The 19,782-nt window shown below is 35.6% G+C and overlaps 3 protein-coding genes across 5 annotated transcripts; 2 read left to right on the plus strand and 1 right to left on the minus strand.

Moving 5' to 3' along the window:
- The first annotated feature begins 1,105 nt into the window (after positions 1–1,105).
- On the plus strand, positions 1,106–2,572 carry LOC111792658 (growth-regulating factor 4). 2 transcript variants are annotated; one of them, XM_023674206.2, is made up of 3 exons: positions 1,106–1,289; positions 1,364–1,748; positions 1,838–2,572. In XM_023674206.2, the coding sequence occupies exons 1-3, from the start codon at positions 1,106–1,108 to the stop codon at positions 2,244–2,246; spliced, it is 978 nt and encodes a 325-aa protein (XP_023529974.1). In that variant the 3' UTR covers positions 2,247–2,572. The 2 variants fall into 2 exon arrangements, with proteins under 2 accessions (XP_023529974.1, XP_023529975.1); XM_023674207.2 differs by having other exon boundaries at positions 1,841–2,572.
- Positions 2,573–3,139: 567 nt separating this feature from the next.
- LOC111792657 (protein CTR9 homolog) lies at positions 3,140–13,782 on the minus strand. Of its 2 annotated transcripts, none has more exons than XM_087123317.1 (24): positions 13,470–13,782; positions 12,579–12,645; positions 12,145–12,339; positions 11,880–11,980; positions 11,327–11,380; positions 11,037–11,153; positions 10,876–10,939; positions 10,565–10,779; positions 10,403–10,487; positions 9,627–9,727; positions 9,411–9,503; positions 8,679–8,747; positions 8,463–8,555; positions 8,050–8,316; positions 7,890–7,970; positions 7,649–7,807; positions 7,333–7,428; positions 6,722–6,823; positions 6,532–6,639; positions 6,197–6,421; positions 5,061–5,327; positions 4,885–4,956; positions 4,118–4,435; positions 3,140–3,743 (listed from the first exon to the last, which is right to left on the minus strand). In XM_087123317.1, the coding sequence occupies exons 1-24, from the start codon at positions 13,608–13,610 to the stop codon at positions 3,594–3,596; spliced, it is 3,240 nt and encodes a 1,079-aa protein (XP_086979443.1). In that variant the 5' UTR covers positions 13,611–13,782; the 3' UTR covers positions 3,140–3,593. The 2 variants fall into 2 exon arrangements, with proteins under 2 accessions (XP_086979443.1, XP_086979444.1); XM_087123318.1 differs by having other exon boundaries at positions 3,140–3,737; positions 13,470–13,781.
- A 1,744-nt stretch (positions 13,783–15,526) lies between these two features.
- On the plus strand, positions 15,527–18,345 carry LOC111792200 (uncharacterized). Its single transcript, XM_023673544.2, has 10 exons — positions 15,527–15,607; positions 15,690–15,745; positions 15,831–15,888; positions 16,004–16,043; positions 16,874–16,969; positions 17,074–17,120; positions 17,224–17,284; positions 17,452–17,543; positions 17,625–17,861; positions 18,018–18,345. Exons 1-10 carry the CDS (start codon positions 15,563–15,565, stop codon positions 18,165–18,167), a joined length of 882 nt encoding a protein of 293 aa, XP_023529312.2. The 5' UTR covers positions 15,527–15,562; the 3' UTR covers positions 18,168–18,345.
- The last annotated feature ends 1,437 nt before the right edge of the window (positions 18,346–19,782 follow it).

The following is a 19,782-nucleotide window of genomic DNA, read 5'->3' on the forward strand; positions in this document are numbered from 1 at the left end:
ACTACTACAATGTTGTTCGACTCACCGCTTAAAAAACTCGCCTCCCCAGCTTCCCCAGCTATGGCATTCACTTCTACAAATCTTCTAAACAGTACCAACCAAAGCACAGGTCACATACATACATGTTTCTACTCTTTTCCTTTAACGATCCAAAACTACTCTTCTAAAGTGTTATAAGAATCAATCCCTAATCAGCTAATAGAAAACTAAAGAGAGATGTATAAAGAACTGAGCAGTAGAGTTAAAGAGATTAGAAGAGCAGCAAGCCAAAAGGTAAAATACTTCTGTAGTAAACTGTAAAGTGGAAGGCACAGAGCACAGCAAAGCAAGCAGTTGGGAAATAAAACAAAGCAATTTCAGTATCAGCCTGAAACTCAGAAGGAAAAGGATAAAAAGAGGGGTGTATTTTCTGTTTTGATCAGAACTTAAAAGACCCCCTTCTTCCTGAGCTGCTGAATCGCTCATTTTTTACAATTTTTGAAATTGCAAAAAGGCCAAATGGGTAAGTGGGGGTTGCCGGGAGGAAGTCTGCAAAATCCTGAGGAAAAGTAAAAGAGTTGGAAGCAGACAGTAAAAGCTCGTACCGTACAAACAAACAAAAAAATTTCTTCTTCTCAGGCATTGGCTTCTGACACCAACTCTTTTGTGTCACATTTTATAATAAATTCTCTTAAATCTGTATTTACACTGCTATTTATTTCCCCTTGCTTTCGTTTGTGGGTTTCTGTAGAGATGTCAGAGACAAGAGCTGCAAAAAAAAGGCCAGTTTCCCTCCTCAACCAGAAGTTACAGAAAGATGCAGTCATAATATGAACACTTGAACAGGCAAGAAGAGAGAGGGAGAGGTGGGCATGCAACACCATAATCAGAACCATTAGTTTATCAATTGCTGAAGACTCTGCAACCCAAATGGTCTCTGAAATAAATATACAGTTCAGGGCATACACGATACTCAGAGGGCTCTAGTAATAATCTAAACAGAGGAGCCTCCCACTCCCTGACCTGGTTTTTTATCATCTCCCTGGAGCTCTGTCTTGCTTGCGATTTGAAGTTCTTTGTTGTTTCTCTCAACTGATAAATAGACTTATTTTTATCTATTTCAAGTATGTGCACCAGAAGTATGTTTCCCTTCACCTCAGCTCAGTGGCAGGAGCTTGAACATCAAGCTCTCATCTTCAAATACATGGTTTCCGGCATTCCTATACCTCCTGATCTCCTCTTCAGTATTAAAAGAAGTACCTTGGACTCTCCTTTCACTTCTAAGCTTTTCCCCCACCATCCTCAACATGGTAAATAAATATCTCTCTATCTCCCTCTCCCATTCTCTCTCTTTGTCTCTCAGAAATGTTTCTGTTTCATGCAGTAGGGTGGAACTATTTGCAAATGAGTTTAGGGAGGAAGATAGACCCAGAACCAGGGAGGTGCAGAAGAACTGATGGGAAAAAGTGGAGATGCTCAAAAGAGGCGTATCCAGATTCGAAGTACTGTGAGAGGCACATGCATAGAGGCAAAAATCGTTCAAGAAAGCCTGTGGATGTTTTGAAAACGACAGCAACAAATGATATTAACCGCCTTTCAAATCCAGCGTTTTCTTCCCTAACCAACAATTCATCCTTACTCTCCTATCGGCCCTTCCCCGCTCATCAAATATCTTCAACTTCTAATGGGAATGGCCTATCACCCCAAGACACTAATACCCTCTTGCTTCTGGAATCTGGTTCTTACTCGGACAGAAACCCAGATTACAGGTTTGTAGATTATTCTACTCTCTTTGGAGTTGAAGATTAATATTTAGTATTGAGATTCTGACTTTTGTCCATCTTCTGTTATTAACAAGAAGAAGTAGGGATACTTATGGGCTAAAAGAGAAAGTAGATGAGTATGCCTTCTTCTCACAAGAACCATCTGAAAGTGCTGCAAGAGCCGATTCTCTGCAACTGACACCACTAACGATGAGTTGTTCTTCTCTATACCCAAAACAGAACAACTGCTCTTCTTTGCAGAATGATCAGTCCTGCTATCAGCTTCACCAGAGCCTCACAGACCCTTTGAAGCAACAAAAGAGAGATGAATCACAGAAGACAGTTCATCGATTCTTCGATGAATGGCCTCCAAAAGAGAGAGGATCACGGCTTGATTTCGAAGATAAATCATCAAATACTGGCTCAGTTTCCACCATTCGGCCCTCAACTTCGATTCCCACCACTTCCAACGACTTCCCCATTTTCGGATTCAACAACCCATAATGAAACCTGGCCCCGAACTCCCTTTTTCTTTTTTTTTTCCTTTTCTCCAAAGTTGGTTTGTTCCTGTGCCTGATCTCCAGGGTGACCCCAGTTGTTCCTTATTGAATTTTATTTGGTTTCCTAGGATGTACTTTCGGCTGAGCTTCATCCCATCTTTTTTCTTATGTAGGGTGGGGTTCAATTGGGCCATGGGTTGTTTATTAAACGAATGTTCCATCGTTTTTTATTCTAGTGTAGACTTTTCTACATCATTTCTTACTTGAAGGGTTTTGATCCCTTGGACACTGCATAGGCATGGAAATCAAATCTACTTCCACTGATTTGGACGGAATGGATCAATATGCACATTTAAAGTACGCTATTTCAACCTTTTGTATACTAAAAAAAATCAGTCTACCTGATTAAATCAATTGAAGGGAAGATGATATCAAGTTCAACTTCCCCCAACTTCTTCCTCAACCTTCAACTTCATTTGTTCCACCTTTTCCAGCAATTACTATTTTCCATATAGAGGGAAAAAAAAAGACAATCTGCTGGTTAGAAAGAGGAAAAATAAAGATGCCAAAATGATAACAGTTGTAACTTTCAACATCAATAGTTTTACTGCCCATCATCAATGGTTGACACACAAATAGGAACGTTTCCATATTTAAACAAAATATATTTTGTAAAGCATTGCAAGAAAAAGTAGACAATGCTCATCAATTCTTCCACTGACCTGTCATCGATATAATGAAAATCCAGAGTTGCAGCAGAATGGGTGTTGTCGGCACATAAAACAACGCGTCCCTGAAGATTCCAACATTAGGGATAAAGATTGGCTTCAGTTGCATTTATTAGCAATAAATAAAGATCAAGTTGGGAGACAACCTTCGAAAATCTTTAATATCCTGTTGCACAAAATGAAAATCCATCTATTCTTCTAATTAATCACCGGTAAATTTTACATGATAAAAGTGAAAATACAGTTTCATTATTCTAATAATGTATTAATCCCTGAAGCAATTTATCAGTCCGACTCTCTAAATTGCAGTTCTAATAGAACCTCTAACCATATGAATACAAAACAAATTTTACTATGTTGAGAGCCTATCAGATGATAAAGAGAAAAACATTCTAAAATTTACTCTTCTTCTGGCCGTAATATCATTAAAAGTTTAGGTAAGACATTGATGCCTCGGGACACTGGGCAACAGAAGCAGCCAATGTAGGTGTGGTAATAATCCGTCAAGCTGCTGCATTTCACCTTAACTTGAGGGAAGTTGGTGGTAGAACCCGATTTGAATATCTTTGCCGAACCAAGTTCGAGAGTTAATAAAGGCACATATTGTTTGGATTACTGCCATCTCATTTGATTTCTCCATCACTACCCTCTAGTCCAGCGGAGTTTTCTCTTTCAAGTCTGGACTTTCCCTGCGTGTGCATAGGCTCATCGTCTTCCGATTCCGACCATGTGGCCCTTCGTCGGCCTGCATTGGATGAAGGTACACCCTGCAACTTCAAAGACCAAAAATTAACTAAATGACCCAAACTAATCCAACAAAATACCCAAAAAGGTGTATAATATACAAAAAGAAAAACCACTTTGGAAGAATAGAGAATGACAGTTACACTGATTAGTAATTCAACCTTAACAATAGCCGACCAATAGATTTAGAAAGGACAGGTGAACGGAGTAAATTGACTCTAAATCATGATCATGAAGAGACTCGTAGAGATTCAAATACTTCATTAAAATGAACACGTCGTAGACTCAAAATTAGATGCAATAATTTATAGCAAGAGGCAGTATCAAGAGAATCTACTTGAGTTCAGACCAGAGATGCCAATCTTGTCTCAAAGATAATATCGAGGTAGTAAAAAGATATTACCGCTTCATCCTCAGCATCAGAATCTTCAAGCCCAGCTTCAGCAAGAGCATCCTGATCATTCCCTTCTACATCATCGTCCTGATCATTCATTTGGCTGTGGGACTCCCTATAACTTATGTTATTATCCTCATTGTCTAGTTCTTGATCATCCATCATATCATTATCAGCCTCCTCTGTCTCATAATGCGATTTCCCCTTCCTGTCTTTCTTTCTCCTCTTTCCACCTTTCCTTCTCCTCTTCTCACTATTACCAGCTTCATCGTCATCAATCTCTGACCTTTCTCTTCGTTTAGCAGGTGTGGTGCTCTTCCATTGCTCCTGGAGGAAAATTAAATGAGCTACTCGAGGTATCAAGTAAAAGATAGTCATCCAAATAGCATGCAACAGACACGACATCAACTTCTATTAACAGAAAGTGTGCATTACTCAGCACCACTAAAGTGCATACGCAAACTCAAGCTTAAAACCCTGCTCTAATGAATAAAGGGGATTTCTCTAAAATATTACACACTAGAAAAGATAAAATGTTTCACCTTCCCCTCTAAATCACTTAACTTTGTATGAAACCATAAATCCTACTCTGACATGATAAGTAAATAAATGACGAGTGTCTGAACAAAATTCCTTCAATACCCTCCATTACCAATAGAATGCAGGTGCTCGAAATGCATGCCTTTTTAATTTCTCTTCACGTGTTCCACAATTCTAAAGTTCTGCGACATTATAATTGAAATACTCACAGAAACAATATAATTCAAAATAATTACCTTCACACGTTTAAAATGCTGCTCCTGTTGCATCATCCGCTTTTCCTCATCTTCCAGTTTTCTCCTCTCCAGCTGTTTTAGCAAATAATATCAGAAAAAAATTCATCACTCACTATAACTAATTCTCTTTTTTGAAAAAAGGTTAAATATAATAATGATAAAAAACAACTCTGTACTTGAAATTTCCTTTGTTCGTCTGCTTTTCGACGGGCATCCTCGGCAAATGCAACTTGTCGTGCTAGTTCTTGTCTTTGACGGATCTGCTGCTCTTCATGTTCTGCTGCTTTGAGGTGAACTCCAGCAGCTTCCAGCAAGTGCTTGCAGTAACACACATGAGTATCAATCTTCTTCTCATCAAACCCATGAAAGTGGAGGTTGGAGGCAGCAGATAACTGACTAAAAACACGAACAGCATTTTCCAGCTCCACTACTGTTGAACGCACCTAATAGATTTCATTGGGGCAAAAAACAATTAATGCAATAGCCATGCAAAAGAGGAGACGTGGGGTAAAAGATTGAAAAAGCATAATGGAGTGATTTAATTTGTGATCTAAAGGTTATTATAGATAAATTCATAATTTCCATGGTTTTACAACTCAATTATACCTGAGACGCTAGGAGCTAAATAAATGATATGCCAACCCAAAAATTGACCAAGGATGATTATGCAGAAAACCAGGGTTAAAATCCTGTTCCCTAACAGGTATCGCCATCTTTACATTGAAGTAAAACAAATCATAATGTTTGGTTGAAGTATAACAAATCCTAATATCTGACTGCTGATAAGACCAGAACGTTTGATCATCTTTCTGAGTGTTGATTCCTTTCTTTTGGATAGCTATGGACGGATTGTTTTCATCATCAAGTTTGAAGAAACTAACAGGTAATAAATTGATTATTCAGATTCACAAAGCTTCAGAGTAAATTCAGATCAAGTCCAGTCTCAGAATATTAAAGCTAGGAATGTCTTATTCCCCGCTCTAGCCCTATAGGCATTGATGAAATATTTTCTCATGTCTTATAAAAGAAAATGTTTCTGGACTGTCCTGTCCACGTCCAAAAAAAAAAATGAAAAATGGAGAAGTACTAACAGTACTAAAAAGAAGAATGAGCCAACTCCATTATGACATCTTGAAACATCTGTTTTTTCATCAAACTGATAGTAATTTAAACTAATATGCCAAAACTTGAGGGAATGATGAGCAATCCAGGGTTGACTTATTAATGACTTCAGACCTTATAGAAATGAAGAAATGTCTCCACAGATATTTAACAGCAATAAATATTTAGGCCAAAAGTATCGAGAAACAACCTCATCTGCTGTCCTTTTTGTCTTTTGTAGTGTTGAAGCTGAAAACTTCTGCATTGCTACACCAGCATCAAATCTTAAAGTATAATTTGAGGGTGCCAAGTGGATAGCTCTCAGTAGGGTCTTTTTGCAGTCTTGCCACTGTTCAGCTTCATAAAATGTACGAGCTAGATAGAGAAGAATTTGATAATCTGTATTGTAATAAAACTTCCGCAAGCAATTTTGATACTGCAAGATAACAATTGGCATTAATTCATGGATGCAATAATGAAAAGAACTTTTTGTTAGTAAGATGAGGACACCTATAATTTTTCAGCGAACAAGATATAAGTATATACCATTTTCACAGCTAGTGAAAAGTTTCCTTGAGCAAAATAGACATGTGCCAAATTGATCCACACATCTGGCATCTGGACAAAAATGTTCCCACTTGCAGCTTCTTGAACCTACAACAACTGAAAGTTAGCAAAAGGTGCAAATAACCATAATTCTACAAGATACAGGTTTTAAAAGAATACAAGTGCTCACTTGTGTAAAAATATCTTTCGAAACATCAAATTGACCTTTTTCAGCCAGGATGACCCCAGCTCCATTAGCGGCATACAAATTAGCAGGATGTTGTACCAGAACCTGCTCAATTAAAAACAAATACCAACCATTAAACTGCAAGATTAAAGACAATTTCCACAATTTACAATGAAGAAAACCCAGAAGATTGAACATAGGCCACTGAATACGAGATGCCTACTGAATAATCAACATTAATTTATGAAGTAGTTTAACTTCTTTATCCATTAAAATTAGGGCATCAAAAAACTCATACAAAAAGAACATTTTTAAGATCTTTTTAATATAATATTGCACACGCTATTTTTAATAGAAAATAATACATTCATCATCATCCATTTAAACAAGTGCATTAAATGAGTCTTTTAATCAAAAACATTGCAGTATATGATAAAAGATACATGAACTTCATTCCATCAACTTTGACAGACCAAAATTACTTGAATTTAATCTGAATGCCAGTAGAAACGTTTGACCATGTGTGGATATTGAAGCAATCAATAGAACCTAATTAACAAAATGAAGAGCGAGATAGGGAGGATAAGAGAAAAGAAAGAAAACTGAAAACATACCCTTGTATATAGTTCTTTAGATTTTTCCAAATGGGTAGCCTCCAACTTGGGATTTCTTTTCTCATTTCGAAGTGCAGCAAAGTAGTTCCAGTTTCCCTGGCCAAGGTTAAAAGAAAAATTAAAGAAAATAAAAACGATGTTTGAATGGTAGATACAGATAATAGTGGAGAAAATTAACAAATAAGAGGTGTTATGCAAATATGATTTACAGAAATATCGCTCATTTGACGTATACAGAAACAATACATTCCTTAGAATAAGGATAGTAATACTTCACAAGAACTAAAATGAATGTGCACAGTGAAAAGTAACCCACCAAAGAAAGAGTCGCATAAGAATCCTTTCCATCAGTGGCTTCACCTGCAGCCCGGAAAGTTTCTTTTGCCCTAACCCAGTCATCATTTTTTAACTCAAGCTCGCCTAGCATAGACAAGGCATTTGAGCACTTCTCGTTCACTTTCAGAGCATCATTAACCTACGAAAGAAAAACATTATTGACAATACAAGATTGATTTCAAGATATAAATAGAAAAATACGGGTGGAAGAGCTAACAAACCAATTCAATGCTTAGTTGAACATAGTTTCTAGCTTTTGCAATGGACGCAAGCCTCAGGTAAGCATCTACATAGTCTGGATACTGTCACAAGGAAAGAGGTGTTAAAAGCAAAGTGCAATAAGGAACTCCAAAGAGCAACTAATAAAGTACAAACACTTACTTTAAACAAAATCAAGCGATAGAGTACACTTGCAACTTCAATGTTATGCAACTGCTCTAACAATCGAGCCAGATTAAATAGAGTTGTGACTTTCTTCCATGGTAGTACGATTGAACGACCTTCCCTCTCCAGTCGATAAAATAATTCCATGTCCTTGTATTGAAGAACGGACGCACTTGCGTCAATAGTAGGGCATCTCTCTTTACCATCAATAAAATCTAGCCAAATCCCATCACCTAAAGCCTCCTTAAAAATTCTTTCAGCAAGCTGACAAAAATAGGAAATGAGAAAATTAAAAGAAAGAGGACAAAATTTGACAACTTGACGCAGAATAAACTTCAATGTAATCAATAAACTCAAACTCTTCTCTTTCAAAGTGAAGAACCCAACTTGCAACATTAGACCATACAAACCTCAAACTCTTCTCTTTCAAAGTGAAGAACCCCAAGATTGTTGAGCACTTCAATATGTACTTCTTGACCTCCCTTTTTTAAGAGATTGCTAGCCTGTTATAACACTCGATGTCAAAACAAATTTTAGACTATGCCAATAAGAAATAACTAGCTAGAAAGTAATTGCCGATCATATAGAGAATCTAATTGCAAAGTAAACAAAAAAAAAAACCCTACAGTCTTAAAGGCATCCAAAGCAGCTCCTTCATCAGTTGAAATCAACAATTCTCCAAGATCTAAAAAGGCCTGCAATGCAATTTAATTCTGCATTACATTACATGTAGTGAAAACTGAACAGAAGCAAGCCCATAATATGGGGAAGGTTGCATATGAATGTCTTAATTGTACTTGCTTCACCAGGAAGCAGAGAAATTGGATGCTTGTCCTAGACCTCCTATAAAAAGTAATGCAAAATGTAAAACGTTCAAGATGGTCATCTTAAAGGAAAATGGAATATTGAGCGTTCGCACAAATGAATGCTTGCTGATATCAAGAATACACAAATCTAATTGAACATGTACCAGGCTTAATGTCAGTTGGAGCCAAATCTTCTATAGACATCATCTTTTGGCTGATAGATTATCATACTTGTTACTTACTAATACTTCAAAGAAGACAAGTACTCCAATGGCCATAAGTCAAATACCATGACTAACCGTGAAAACTCAACACAAGCTTGTGAAAGAAATAATCTGTCAATGCCAAGGCACTAAAAGAAGTGTTGAGGGAACATTTACCGTCTTAAGTTTCACAGCTATGTAAAGTAATATTGATAAAATTAGGCCTTAGTACCAAGGCACAATTAAGGACCGTGAACAAATAAACAAGTCCGACATTAAGAGTTGGAGATGCCAACTTGCAACATAAAGACATTATAAAGTCTCCCAATTCCACCAACTTAAGGTCTACCTGTGCATCACGTGGATCAATTTTTGTAGCTTTCCTTAAAGTCTCCTGGGCCTTGTCAGCCTGTCCAAGCTGAACATAAATATGACCAAGTACCTACATCAAACCAGTTACTCAATTAATAAGACAAAACAATGAAAAATGCTAGAAAAAAAAAAAAGCAAGGACATGCAAGTAATGAAACACGAATCTAATATCTTTTAATTTCAACTCACTCACTTTCAGTGTATCACAATTGTCCGGACATACGTCCAAAACCTTCTCAAAATTTGACAATGCACTTCTAAGATCTCCCATCTTCAGTTGAACTTGACCCAACCCTATACCAATGAGACAAAATACCTGAAATCTAGAATTCAACCTCAAAACGCCATGGTAACAGCATCAAACAAAATAGGAAAAGGCTGTTATCACTTAAATAAATTGCTCTTTTATCAAACAATCGTATGCCATTGAAATGCCTTTGAACTATATTATAAGTATGTATGCAGTAAATACAAGGGAAAAAGAGGAAACACTCCAAGAAAGTAAGAAGTTGGTCATCTAAAGACTACACTTCCTGGTCATTATTACAAAAGTGTAAGCCCTTGGGACTGGGGCACAAAGCACCCAAAATAGAAAAATATAAATAATTTTTTATACATGAAAAACTAAATTGTTATGACTAATAAGATAATTGAAAATTTAAGAATTAGAGCTTTTGAAAGAGAATTTATAGAGAAATAAGGGTTTATGGAACGTATTTTTTATTACTTCAAAGAATAGAGAATTTATTGCCAAAGCACCCTTGTTTAAACATTAGTTAAGATAGCTAATATATTAGAGCTTCAAAAGCAGCAGCATGTTAAAGTACCTAAGAGCTTGCAAGGGAGAGAGGAGAGGGGGGAAAAGTTGGGGGAAAAAATGATTTGTCATTTGCTGAACTAGAACTATCCAAACATACCCAAAAGAAACTGTTGGTAAAGGCAGAAGGAAAAATAGGGAAACAAACTTGCCATAATAAGGAAATACAAACTCGCGAGGTTTATTAGCTTCCTTTGCAGATGCCATGTAGTACAAGCCAGCTTTCTCATAGTCTCCCTACAGACATTCTACCATCAGTATAATAATCTTCTTCTCCATTTCTTAACGTCATGAGATCAAGAAAGCTATCATACCTTGCTATGGTAAGACCGAGCAAGATTGTAGAAGGAATGAGATTTTGTAGGTCCATGGTTGGTAATGGCAAGCGCAGTTTCAGTCAATTGCTCCACCAAAAAGTGTTGACCAGTAAAGAAAAAGTGATTTGCCAAGTAATTCAGAGCCATTGCACAAAAAGGGTATACTTCAAATGCCCTCTGCATCTTTTCCATCCCATTTCTGATTCGACCAGCTGCCATGGTGAACAGACACAACAATTGAATCACTCAAATATAACCTAGCAAAAATAATTTCCATGAGAAGGAAAGAACACCATGATGAAACCTACCGTCATTTGTGTTCAGATCAATGATTGCCAGAGCAACAAGAGCCTCCACGTTTTCTGGATCCAACTGCAAGTGTAGACTTAAGAAATATTAAGCCAACATCAACTTCAAGCAGGTAAGTTTGCATAAATTTAATGGATGATTGGAAACGAATATCACTAGCCTGTAAAACTCTCTCAAATGCTTGCTTAGCCTTTCCATATTGTTTCAATTGATAGCGGCACAGGCCTATGCCAAGTCTCACAGCAGCAGGGCAATCAGGATACACTTGCAAGGCCCTCTGTTTGCAAATTCAAGTTACAAGTGCAAAGACATCACCAAATTGGCTCGAGACATTTATATCTTTTAATGAAATTAAGTAATCAAGGAAGAGAGCAAGTTGGTCCCCACCAAGCATAAATGATAACAAAGCAGATTCAAAGGTCACTTGTTAGACAGGAAAAGGTAACTGACCTTGTATAGCTCTAGTGATTCAGAAAAAAGTCCACGGTTGAATTCAACACATGCCTGCAGATACACCGAAGATGTTAAGGGGAGAAGAATACATCAACCAATACATCCACCCTCAGTCTTGTTTAAATAATTGGTTCAGACCTCAACTAAGTTTCTATACATTGTTAAATATGCTGTAACAATAATAATTCTACATCAGATTGATGAGACCAGGGTGAAGCACATAACCTCATCAGGCACAACAGATAGAATAGACTTATTCAATGTGCACTTTGAAAAGGTGTATAAGATATATTACAGTACAATATTAGGCAATTAACATTCAACCACTTCCAACTATCAGATAAAATAGACATGCAGATGCATTCCATCTGCACGGGACTCTATATAATAGTACCGCTGAAAAAACACTCAAACATCAAGGAGCAGTAAAAGAATTCATTTATAATCAAGGGTCAAAAAGGTTGTCATCTAGACGGCATCTTCTTTCTCATGATCTCAAGTTACCAAAGATCAGTTAATTGATGAGTCAAGTGAAAGATTTTGCTCGTACCTGACCTAGAAGAGCAGGAACATTGTCACGATCTCCATCTAAAACAATTTTGAATGCAGCAAATGCCTGTTCTACTTCCCCTTTGGTCAATAAAAGCTGACCTGTGAAATTTCAGGCATTTGAATTCCAAGCATGCTCAAAGAATAATAAAAAAGACATAAACAAAGGAAGTTCAAAAGCAGTTTAAAACAGATAGCAAAAAACTACCAATTGTGTTTAATTATAAAATTAAACTTAACACAAAATTTGTAGTTTGAAAGTTTACCTTTTCCAACCCAAGTTGAAGGTTCATGCATATCAATTCTTGATGCTTTATTGTAATATTGTGTAGCCAAAATGAAATGTTCTTCTTTTTCTCGTTGTTTTGTCTCAATTTTTCCAAGATGGCTGTAGTAAGCACCCAAGGCATTTAAGATTGCAATTCTTTCATATCTAACGTCAGCATAATACTCATCAATTTCTGCAACAATTACAAATTTACAAAAGTTGAGTTAAGATTGGAAGATTATGTGTGTGTGTGTGTGTGTGGGCGGGGGGGGGGGGGGGGGGGGGGGGGGGGGGGGGGGGTTAATGTGAGCTTATTTATTCTATTCAAGTAGTTCAAGTAGTATCAACTGATTAAGGTATTCAATTTACTCAGAGAGTAAATTAAAAATAATCTAAAAAGTCCAACATTTGAAAAGAAGCTAATAATAATACCTGGACTAGACCCTTCCTCCAGAATTTGGCGGAACTGTTCCAGTTTCCCTTGCTTGAAGTATTCCCTCTGGAATGTGTGAAAGGAATGGTAAATGGAAACTCAGACATGGGTATCATACATGATAAAAGCAAGAAACATATACTCAGAAAATAATATATATTTATAAAGAATAAACTTCTCGGTTTGATAGTCGAGTTATAATTGATCTCAAAGTAACAATTTTCTCATTATAGCCTCATCCTTGAGGCGTAACAAAACAGAGGAGGAGAATGCCATTAGTTTTAAACTAAAACTAAATACATCCTAGGAAATGCAAGATATGCTCAGAAATTCAAATATTCCACAGGAAAAGAGAATCATAAACTTGGGAACTATGGAATTGAAGCCAACACATTGGTAGTTGGTGGAACAAACAAACTGAAAGAGTACAGCGTATAATGTTGCTTAAGCTGCAGATTCAAGAAATCAAAGAAAACCTGGTGAGGTGAAGTTAATAAACCCTCCAATATATTGACCAAGAAGACTATATATGATCGAGAATAACCTTTTGGCAAGTAAAAGCTACATTCGAATAGGCAATGCTCATACATATCTGTACCACCAAGAGCTCATAACACAAAAATATCCGCAAAAATAGAAAGAACACACACACACATAGAAATTTCGGTCGCCGCCGCCTCATCGGTCAGTAATTATTAGAAAGACACGAGCATAATAATGCACCAAATTCATCCACACATACTCCAATTACTCAAAAATTTCGAAATTAGGTATCCTAAAATGAGACCGAGACCAAAACGAATCAATAAGACAGCAATATAAGCGAACGACAGGAACGGAAATCGAGCATAAAGGCGCATAGCATTTTAACATTAGAGAGTAGAACAAACCGCAATGATTAGCCAGAGATCTAACGGAGCTTGCTCGGCCTTGAGTATGTCGAGAATGTCAGAAGCATCCCTGGGGAGTTGATCGAGAGCTACCCTGACCTCCTCCTCCGAGTTCTGCACCGGTATGTACACACAAGCCATGGTTTTCCTTCGAAACGCCAAAGCAGGAGAAGCGGAGGAGTGGGAGAAAACCCCAGAATTGTTCGCCGGAAAACCTCGGAGCCTCTGTTTCTATTTTCCAACTCTGTTCTCTTCTTTCTCCGGGAGTAAAATCTCGCCTGATTCACCAAATTTTGATCATAGGGCACAATTAATACGTTCAATTACAATCTTAACGGCCTCTTTTACCAATTCCCTCTATTGGCCTTCCACACAAAAATAAATAAATAAATATATATATATATTTATCTGTTAACAAATTGTTTATATTGATTTTTATCCCTTCATATATCTATAATAAAAACGTCTAGATTTCAAAATTAAATTTTTTTTATTTTTTTATTTTTTTATTTGAAGATCTCGAAACATCACCCTATTCTTTAAAAGGTTAGACATCCAATTTCGAGATATTAAATTTGTAAAACAAATTTACATTTAAAAAACTTGATTTATTATAAAAGTATTAGTTTCAAATATTATTTTTATTTTTGTAATTTGATTGTTATTATTAATATATAAATATGGAGAAAAATAAACAAAAAAAAAAAATCTATTTTCTCGTCCATGTATTTTTTTTTTTTAATTTGTTTTATATTATAGGAAGATTGGCCACTCACTGACTTTGACACTGGACATTCTAAAAATGGGATATGGGTGAATTCAATAACAGCAGTTGTTGGCATTCCAGTCTTCTTCTCCTTTCATGGTCTACCAGGTGAATTCAATAATAGACGACTATTGACATTCCAGTCTTCCTTCTCCCCCTACCTAAAAGAGAATCCTGTGTTTCTTGGAATATAATTGAGAGGGAATAAAAAATGAGATTTTTTTTTAAGGTATAATAAAAAGTAAATAAAATTTAGGAATATTTAAAAAAATGATAAATAATTTAAAAATAGTTTATATATTTTAGATAATATTTATTATATTATTTATAGGTTTCTTGATAATAAAGTATATAAGTAGTTATTGCCGTGGGCGGCAACCTCCGTCACGTAAAATTGCAGTTGCGAACTTCCGGCGCGTCTCATGCACTCTCAGAACAGGTGAAAGCTTCTGCCGCCATTTTTCTTCTTCTCTCATCCTTCTTTCTTTGACTGTATATCGCCGGCACATCACGCTGTAAATAATTGTTTCTGCCTTTTCTTTTCTACTGGCCGTGCATTTGATCGTCAAAGTTCGATCACTGATCCAATATCTCGCTCGATATTGCTCTGTTTTTCGGTAATGCGTTTGTTCCATTTGTAACGACTGTGTTGCTCAATCCTGTATGCATGTTGAATTTTCCATCAATGTGGCATCTAGTTTGTGATTTGATGATCTCCATATTTACCAATTGGTGTTGCTACATTTGATCCGTCCAAGAGAGTAAGGCTAAAATAACTTGGCAGTTTTCTCTCTAATGGAGTGTGTTCTTTTGTAGTTAGAATGGTACATTGTGTAACTCTTACCGATTTCTTGTTTTTTTATTTTTGGAAATCTTATAACATCCTGGATTATGAGTGTGTTCGTTGTTTGATCCAAATCGATTAATGTGAATGCAATTAGACGACGGTTTTTGGTTTAAACGTCCCGACTTTTAATTCAAGAAAAAAATTTCTCGGATGAAGTATTTAATATTTTTCCGTGATGGAAGCGAATGTTCTATGAAGGTGAATTTCGTCCACTTAAAGGTGCATGGCTGAAGTAGTGAAGTTCATGGATTCAATTTCAAGTGGCATACGGGAAACGAATCAAGAACCTTTATATTTCCTCATGAATGATGCTATCCTAACTGTAGCGTTGTCTTAGTTGCATTCACAGTGCAATTTGAATAGGTTGACTGTGCAATTTTAAGATCAGGACATGGCAAGATGACTTTTGCATTTAACATTTAATAGTGACTGATCGTTATTGTCTTTTCAGAATTGACGAACGTTTGAAAATTAATAGCCATGGAGCAAGATCCGACCAAAAACAACGCAGCTGCTCAAAGGAAGGTATGTTCCGGCTTTCCCATCTATCTATTTGTTTGAGAAGTTATAAAATTTTATTTTGATCTGATGGAATGACCTGCTGCAGATGAAATTTGCTCCAAAAGCACCTCCTCGTCGTATACCAAAGACTGAAGTCAAAGCGTAAGCACGTCACTTTCAAATTTAGTAGCACCTCCAATTATTCCGAATTTCTGCTGCAATCAAAATGTATGTTTGTTCTTTGTAGAGAAGTATCAGAGGCTGCTGATGCTGCTCAAGCCAGGGATCTACTAAAACGCTTCAATGTATGTTTGCTTTCATTTATTTTCTGTTCCTCACATTCTTGAGCATATAGATTATCGAATGTATTACATTCTTGCTCTCCTTTTATCTCTTTAATTTCTCGATGTCTCATTGCAGGAAACTACCCAGAGGGCAAAGCAAAAAGTTGGAAAAAAAGGCCAGTTCCATAAATTAGTCATGTTTATAATTAATTTTTGTTTTGGTTCCGAAGTCAATCTCATAACTGATAATATAGCAATTTGAAAGATATCCTTACGAATTTTGGTTGATAGGGGTGATTTCTTTTACATATTTTTATATCACTATTATATCCAACAATACTTGATTGCTGAAATTTAGGTATTGTATGATATTTTTAATTAAAATTGAGGCTCGTCCCTTGTACCATCTCAAGGTTTTTGCCTCACCTCTTCAAGAGGAAAAACCTCGAGGCGACCTATAGCCTTGTAAAACTTTGTTTATTATAAGAATGAATACATATATGTGTGTGTGTGTTGGCTTATGTGTAACAATGTATACATCTATTTATATATGTGATTAAAATTTTGTCTAAAGATCTAAATATCTTAGGTAATTGTTGTAGGATCCTTTTCTTGAACAGATACCGATAAGAACACATGAATGTTTTAAGAAGACTTTGAGGGCAATTTTCAAATCATGAAAAATTGAGGGAGTATAGAAACATAATATGCTTTACTCAAAGCAGTTCTTCTATCTGGACTAAAGCAGTTCTATTACAGGATTTTCTACCATTCTATTTGGACTAAAGTTTATTGAAGTTGTAGGTTGATCCGTGGAGTCTGATAATACGATTCAACATATTAATTATAGATTATGTGGTTTTTCCCCAACTGTACTACATAGCATATCAGGGGAATGGGGTGAACTTTCTGTGAACCCTACAAACAATTGAAATCTACTTGCACTATGTTTAAGGTTCTTCTAACATGTCTCAATTTCTTGCATGTCTGTTATTTGAATCTGCAGCGGCACCTACACAAGTTGCATTTGGTACTGGAGGCACATCAAGCTCCTTAAGAACATATGGTTTTTCAAAAGCTGGAAATAAACTAAAAAATGAAGGTTCGCTACTAAACTACTAAAATCTACGCTATTCAAGATGTAATTGCTTGATTTGCTACATGTGAGATGTTTTCGATGCACTAAACTGCAAGATGATCTTGCAGATGGAACTCTTCCCTCTAGTACAGGCAAGGAGTATGTAGAACCGTGGGTCAGTAAAACATACAAATCCTCAATCCTTTGCAGTTCCTGTTCTTGCATCGGCCTTCAACATTAGTATGTCGATTTAGTAATTCGATTTCATTTTACTGCAGGATTATTACAGTTATTATCCTGTAACTCTTCCTTTACGGAGACCATATTCAGGAAATCCAGGTATCTTTATAAGTTCTTATTTATAAAAACTAAAATCGTATTAGTCTGAAATGTACTTTTGCATATTTCTTATCACTTATGGACAGTCTTCCTGTTGAATCCATGAAAAGTGTACCTGCATCTTCTGCATCAGTTATCTGCTCTAAGTTTTATGTATTACTTTATAGATTCTCTTAACGAGTATGAATTTGGAGAGGCTTCAGAATCCAGAACATATGATGAAAATACAACAACTCCTGCAATGGATCTTGGTTTACTGGTTAGTCAATGGATTAGATGGATGACAGCATAGCGTAGCCTCTTTTTGTTTCCAATTTTTTGCTTAATGGTTGATTGGCAGGAGGATAATCAAGAAACAAACATCTTTTTTCTACAATTACCACCTATGGTGCCTGTGACAGAGCAATCTTCTACTGCCGAAGGCATGGAAGCAGCCAACAGCTTGGAACAAAATAAAGGTTCACAACCTCCACAGAAAACTTGCACACTGAATGAGTTTCCTTCTGGCTCCATGGGTAAATTGCTTGTGTATAGGAGTGGTGCTGTCAAGTTAAAGCTCGGCAACATCGTATACGATGTGAGTATTGTTCTTCTACTTAATTATCAACTGGATTGGTCTCTTGAGATGAAATATTTTGTATTAAAAGCATGGAATCTCCGCATCAGCTTTCTGGAAGTTCTAAATCTATTGGGTTATGTGTTCCTTCTCACATCAGATTTTAAATCCGGGCAGGTTTCTTCTGGAATGGATTGTGGCTTTGCACAAGAGCTTGCAGCTATCAATGTGGAAGGGAAGCGTTGCTGCATTGTTGGGGAGCTCAGCAAGCGTGCCGTTTTAACACCAGATGTGGACTCCATGTTGAAGAACATCGAGGATTTATGATCGAAATTGACGGGAGTGATTTCTTTATCAAAGATTCGAGAGGGAATAACAACGAAACAAAAGATGGGTTAGTTTTTATTTATCTTTTGAGATGGTTTAGTTTTTCAAAACATCTTGGAATCCGATGCATAAGAGAATTCTATCCTCATGCATTAAGGAAAAAAAATTAATCAATCTGCCAAGGGATATATATATATATATTAAATGTAAATAAATATGCTCTGGGTGATGCAATTAAATTTCTCCTATTAATATTCTGATTCTCATTCTTTTTGTTGATTTTCTTCGGTCGTCCTTTTCCTATTTTAATATTTGTCTTGCATAAAATAAAAAATAAACGATAGTTGATCTTTGAAACGAATAATAATTTTATTTTTATTATTATTCTTAAGACTTTATTCTCTTTGTTATTTATTTTTCCTCTTTATTTAGCAGTTTTATTTTATTTTTCATTGTTCATTTTATTTTTTTATAAAAGAATAATGTTCAAATTTATTTTTGAAACGTTCCGCTTTGTCCTTGTATATTAAAATTTTATTATAAATTCTATACCCAATTAAAATCGTTTTATACAAAATTATGATAACATTTAAGAATCAGAATTCTATTTAGGTGAAGTATTATGCTAAACTTGTGATGGAAGATTTAGATTAAAAAATGTAAAGAAAAAAGAACAAATCATTCACATAATTTTGAATACTCAACACAAATCGAATTTAAAAAATTCAAACTTCAAAATACTATTTATCAATTGGATTCAACTATATATTTCCTCTTCTTCTATCTTCTTCTATAACGGTAGTAAGTCTCTATTGTTCATCCTTGTCGTGGGTCTATTAGTCGTGGTTTCTCAAGTGCAAGTTGTTCAATGTTCGTTGTGGATGTCATTGGTACTTTATCTAAAGTCATGGGTAGTAAATATGAGGTAGTCGTTTGTGGTAGTAAATCGTTGGTTGTTTGTTCGTTGTTGTGGTAGTTGTTCACGACCAAAGGTATAAGTTATCTAACTCGTTAGTTGTTCGTTCATAGCTGTAAATAGCATATCTTGGATGGTTGTTTGATACACTCGGCATATATATTCTCTGGGCTTTAATGCTTATCTGTTTTCTTTTTAGTTACTTGACTATTATGTTCATTTCATTTTATGAGATATTTTTTGTCACCATGAAAGCTAGGGATTATTAGGCTCATAAATTACTTTTATAAGATTGATTTATTATTTATTTATTTTAGTTAGAGACATTATTATATAATTATGTTGTAATTTTTTAGCACAACATAATTGCGTTTAATTATATGATTAATTTCTTATAATAAGGACTAAATATAACATAATCCAACTAATATTTTATAGTCAATATTAATACTTTTATTAGGAGAAAAATGGCGTTTTCTAGTTGCCGAGGAATCTATAATCGAATCATCAACACCCAATAAATTTGCAGAAAATTACTAATTAGGTAGATGATAAGCATGATTAGTGCCGTTATAATCTAAAGTCTAATCCACATAATTATTTATAATTAAAAAAACATTATTTTATTTTGTAATGGATTTAAACCGGTAGTTGATTATTTGGTCAAATAGATGAATTAATTATTTTTTAATAAAATAT

This window comes from Cucurbita pepo, chromosome 4 (genome assembly GCF_057944985.1).
Source record: "Cucurbita pepo subsp. pepo isolate OVF chromosome 4, ASM5794498v1, whole genome shotgun sequence".
Classification (NCBI taxonomy): Eukaryota; Viridiplantae; Streptophyta; class Magnoliopsida; order Cucurbitales; family Cucurbitaceae; genus Cucurbita; species Cucurbita pepo.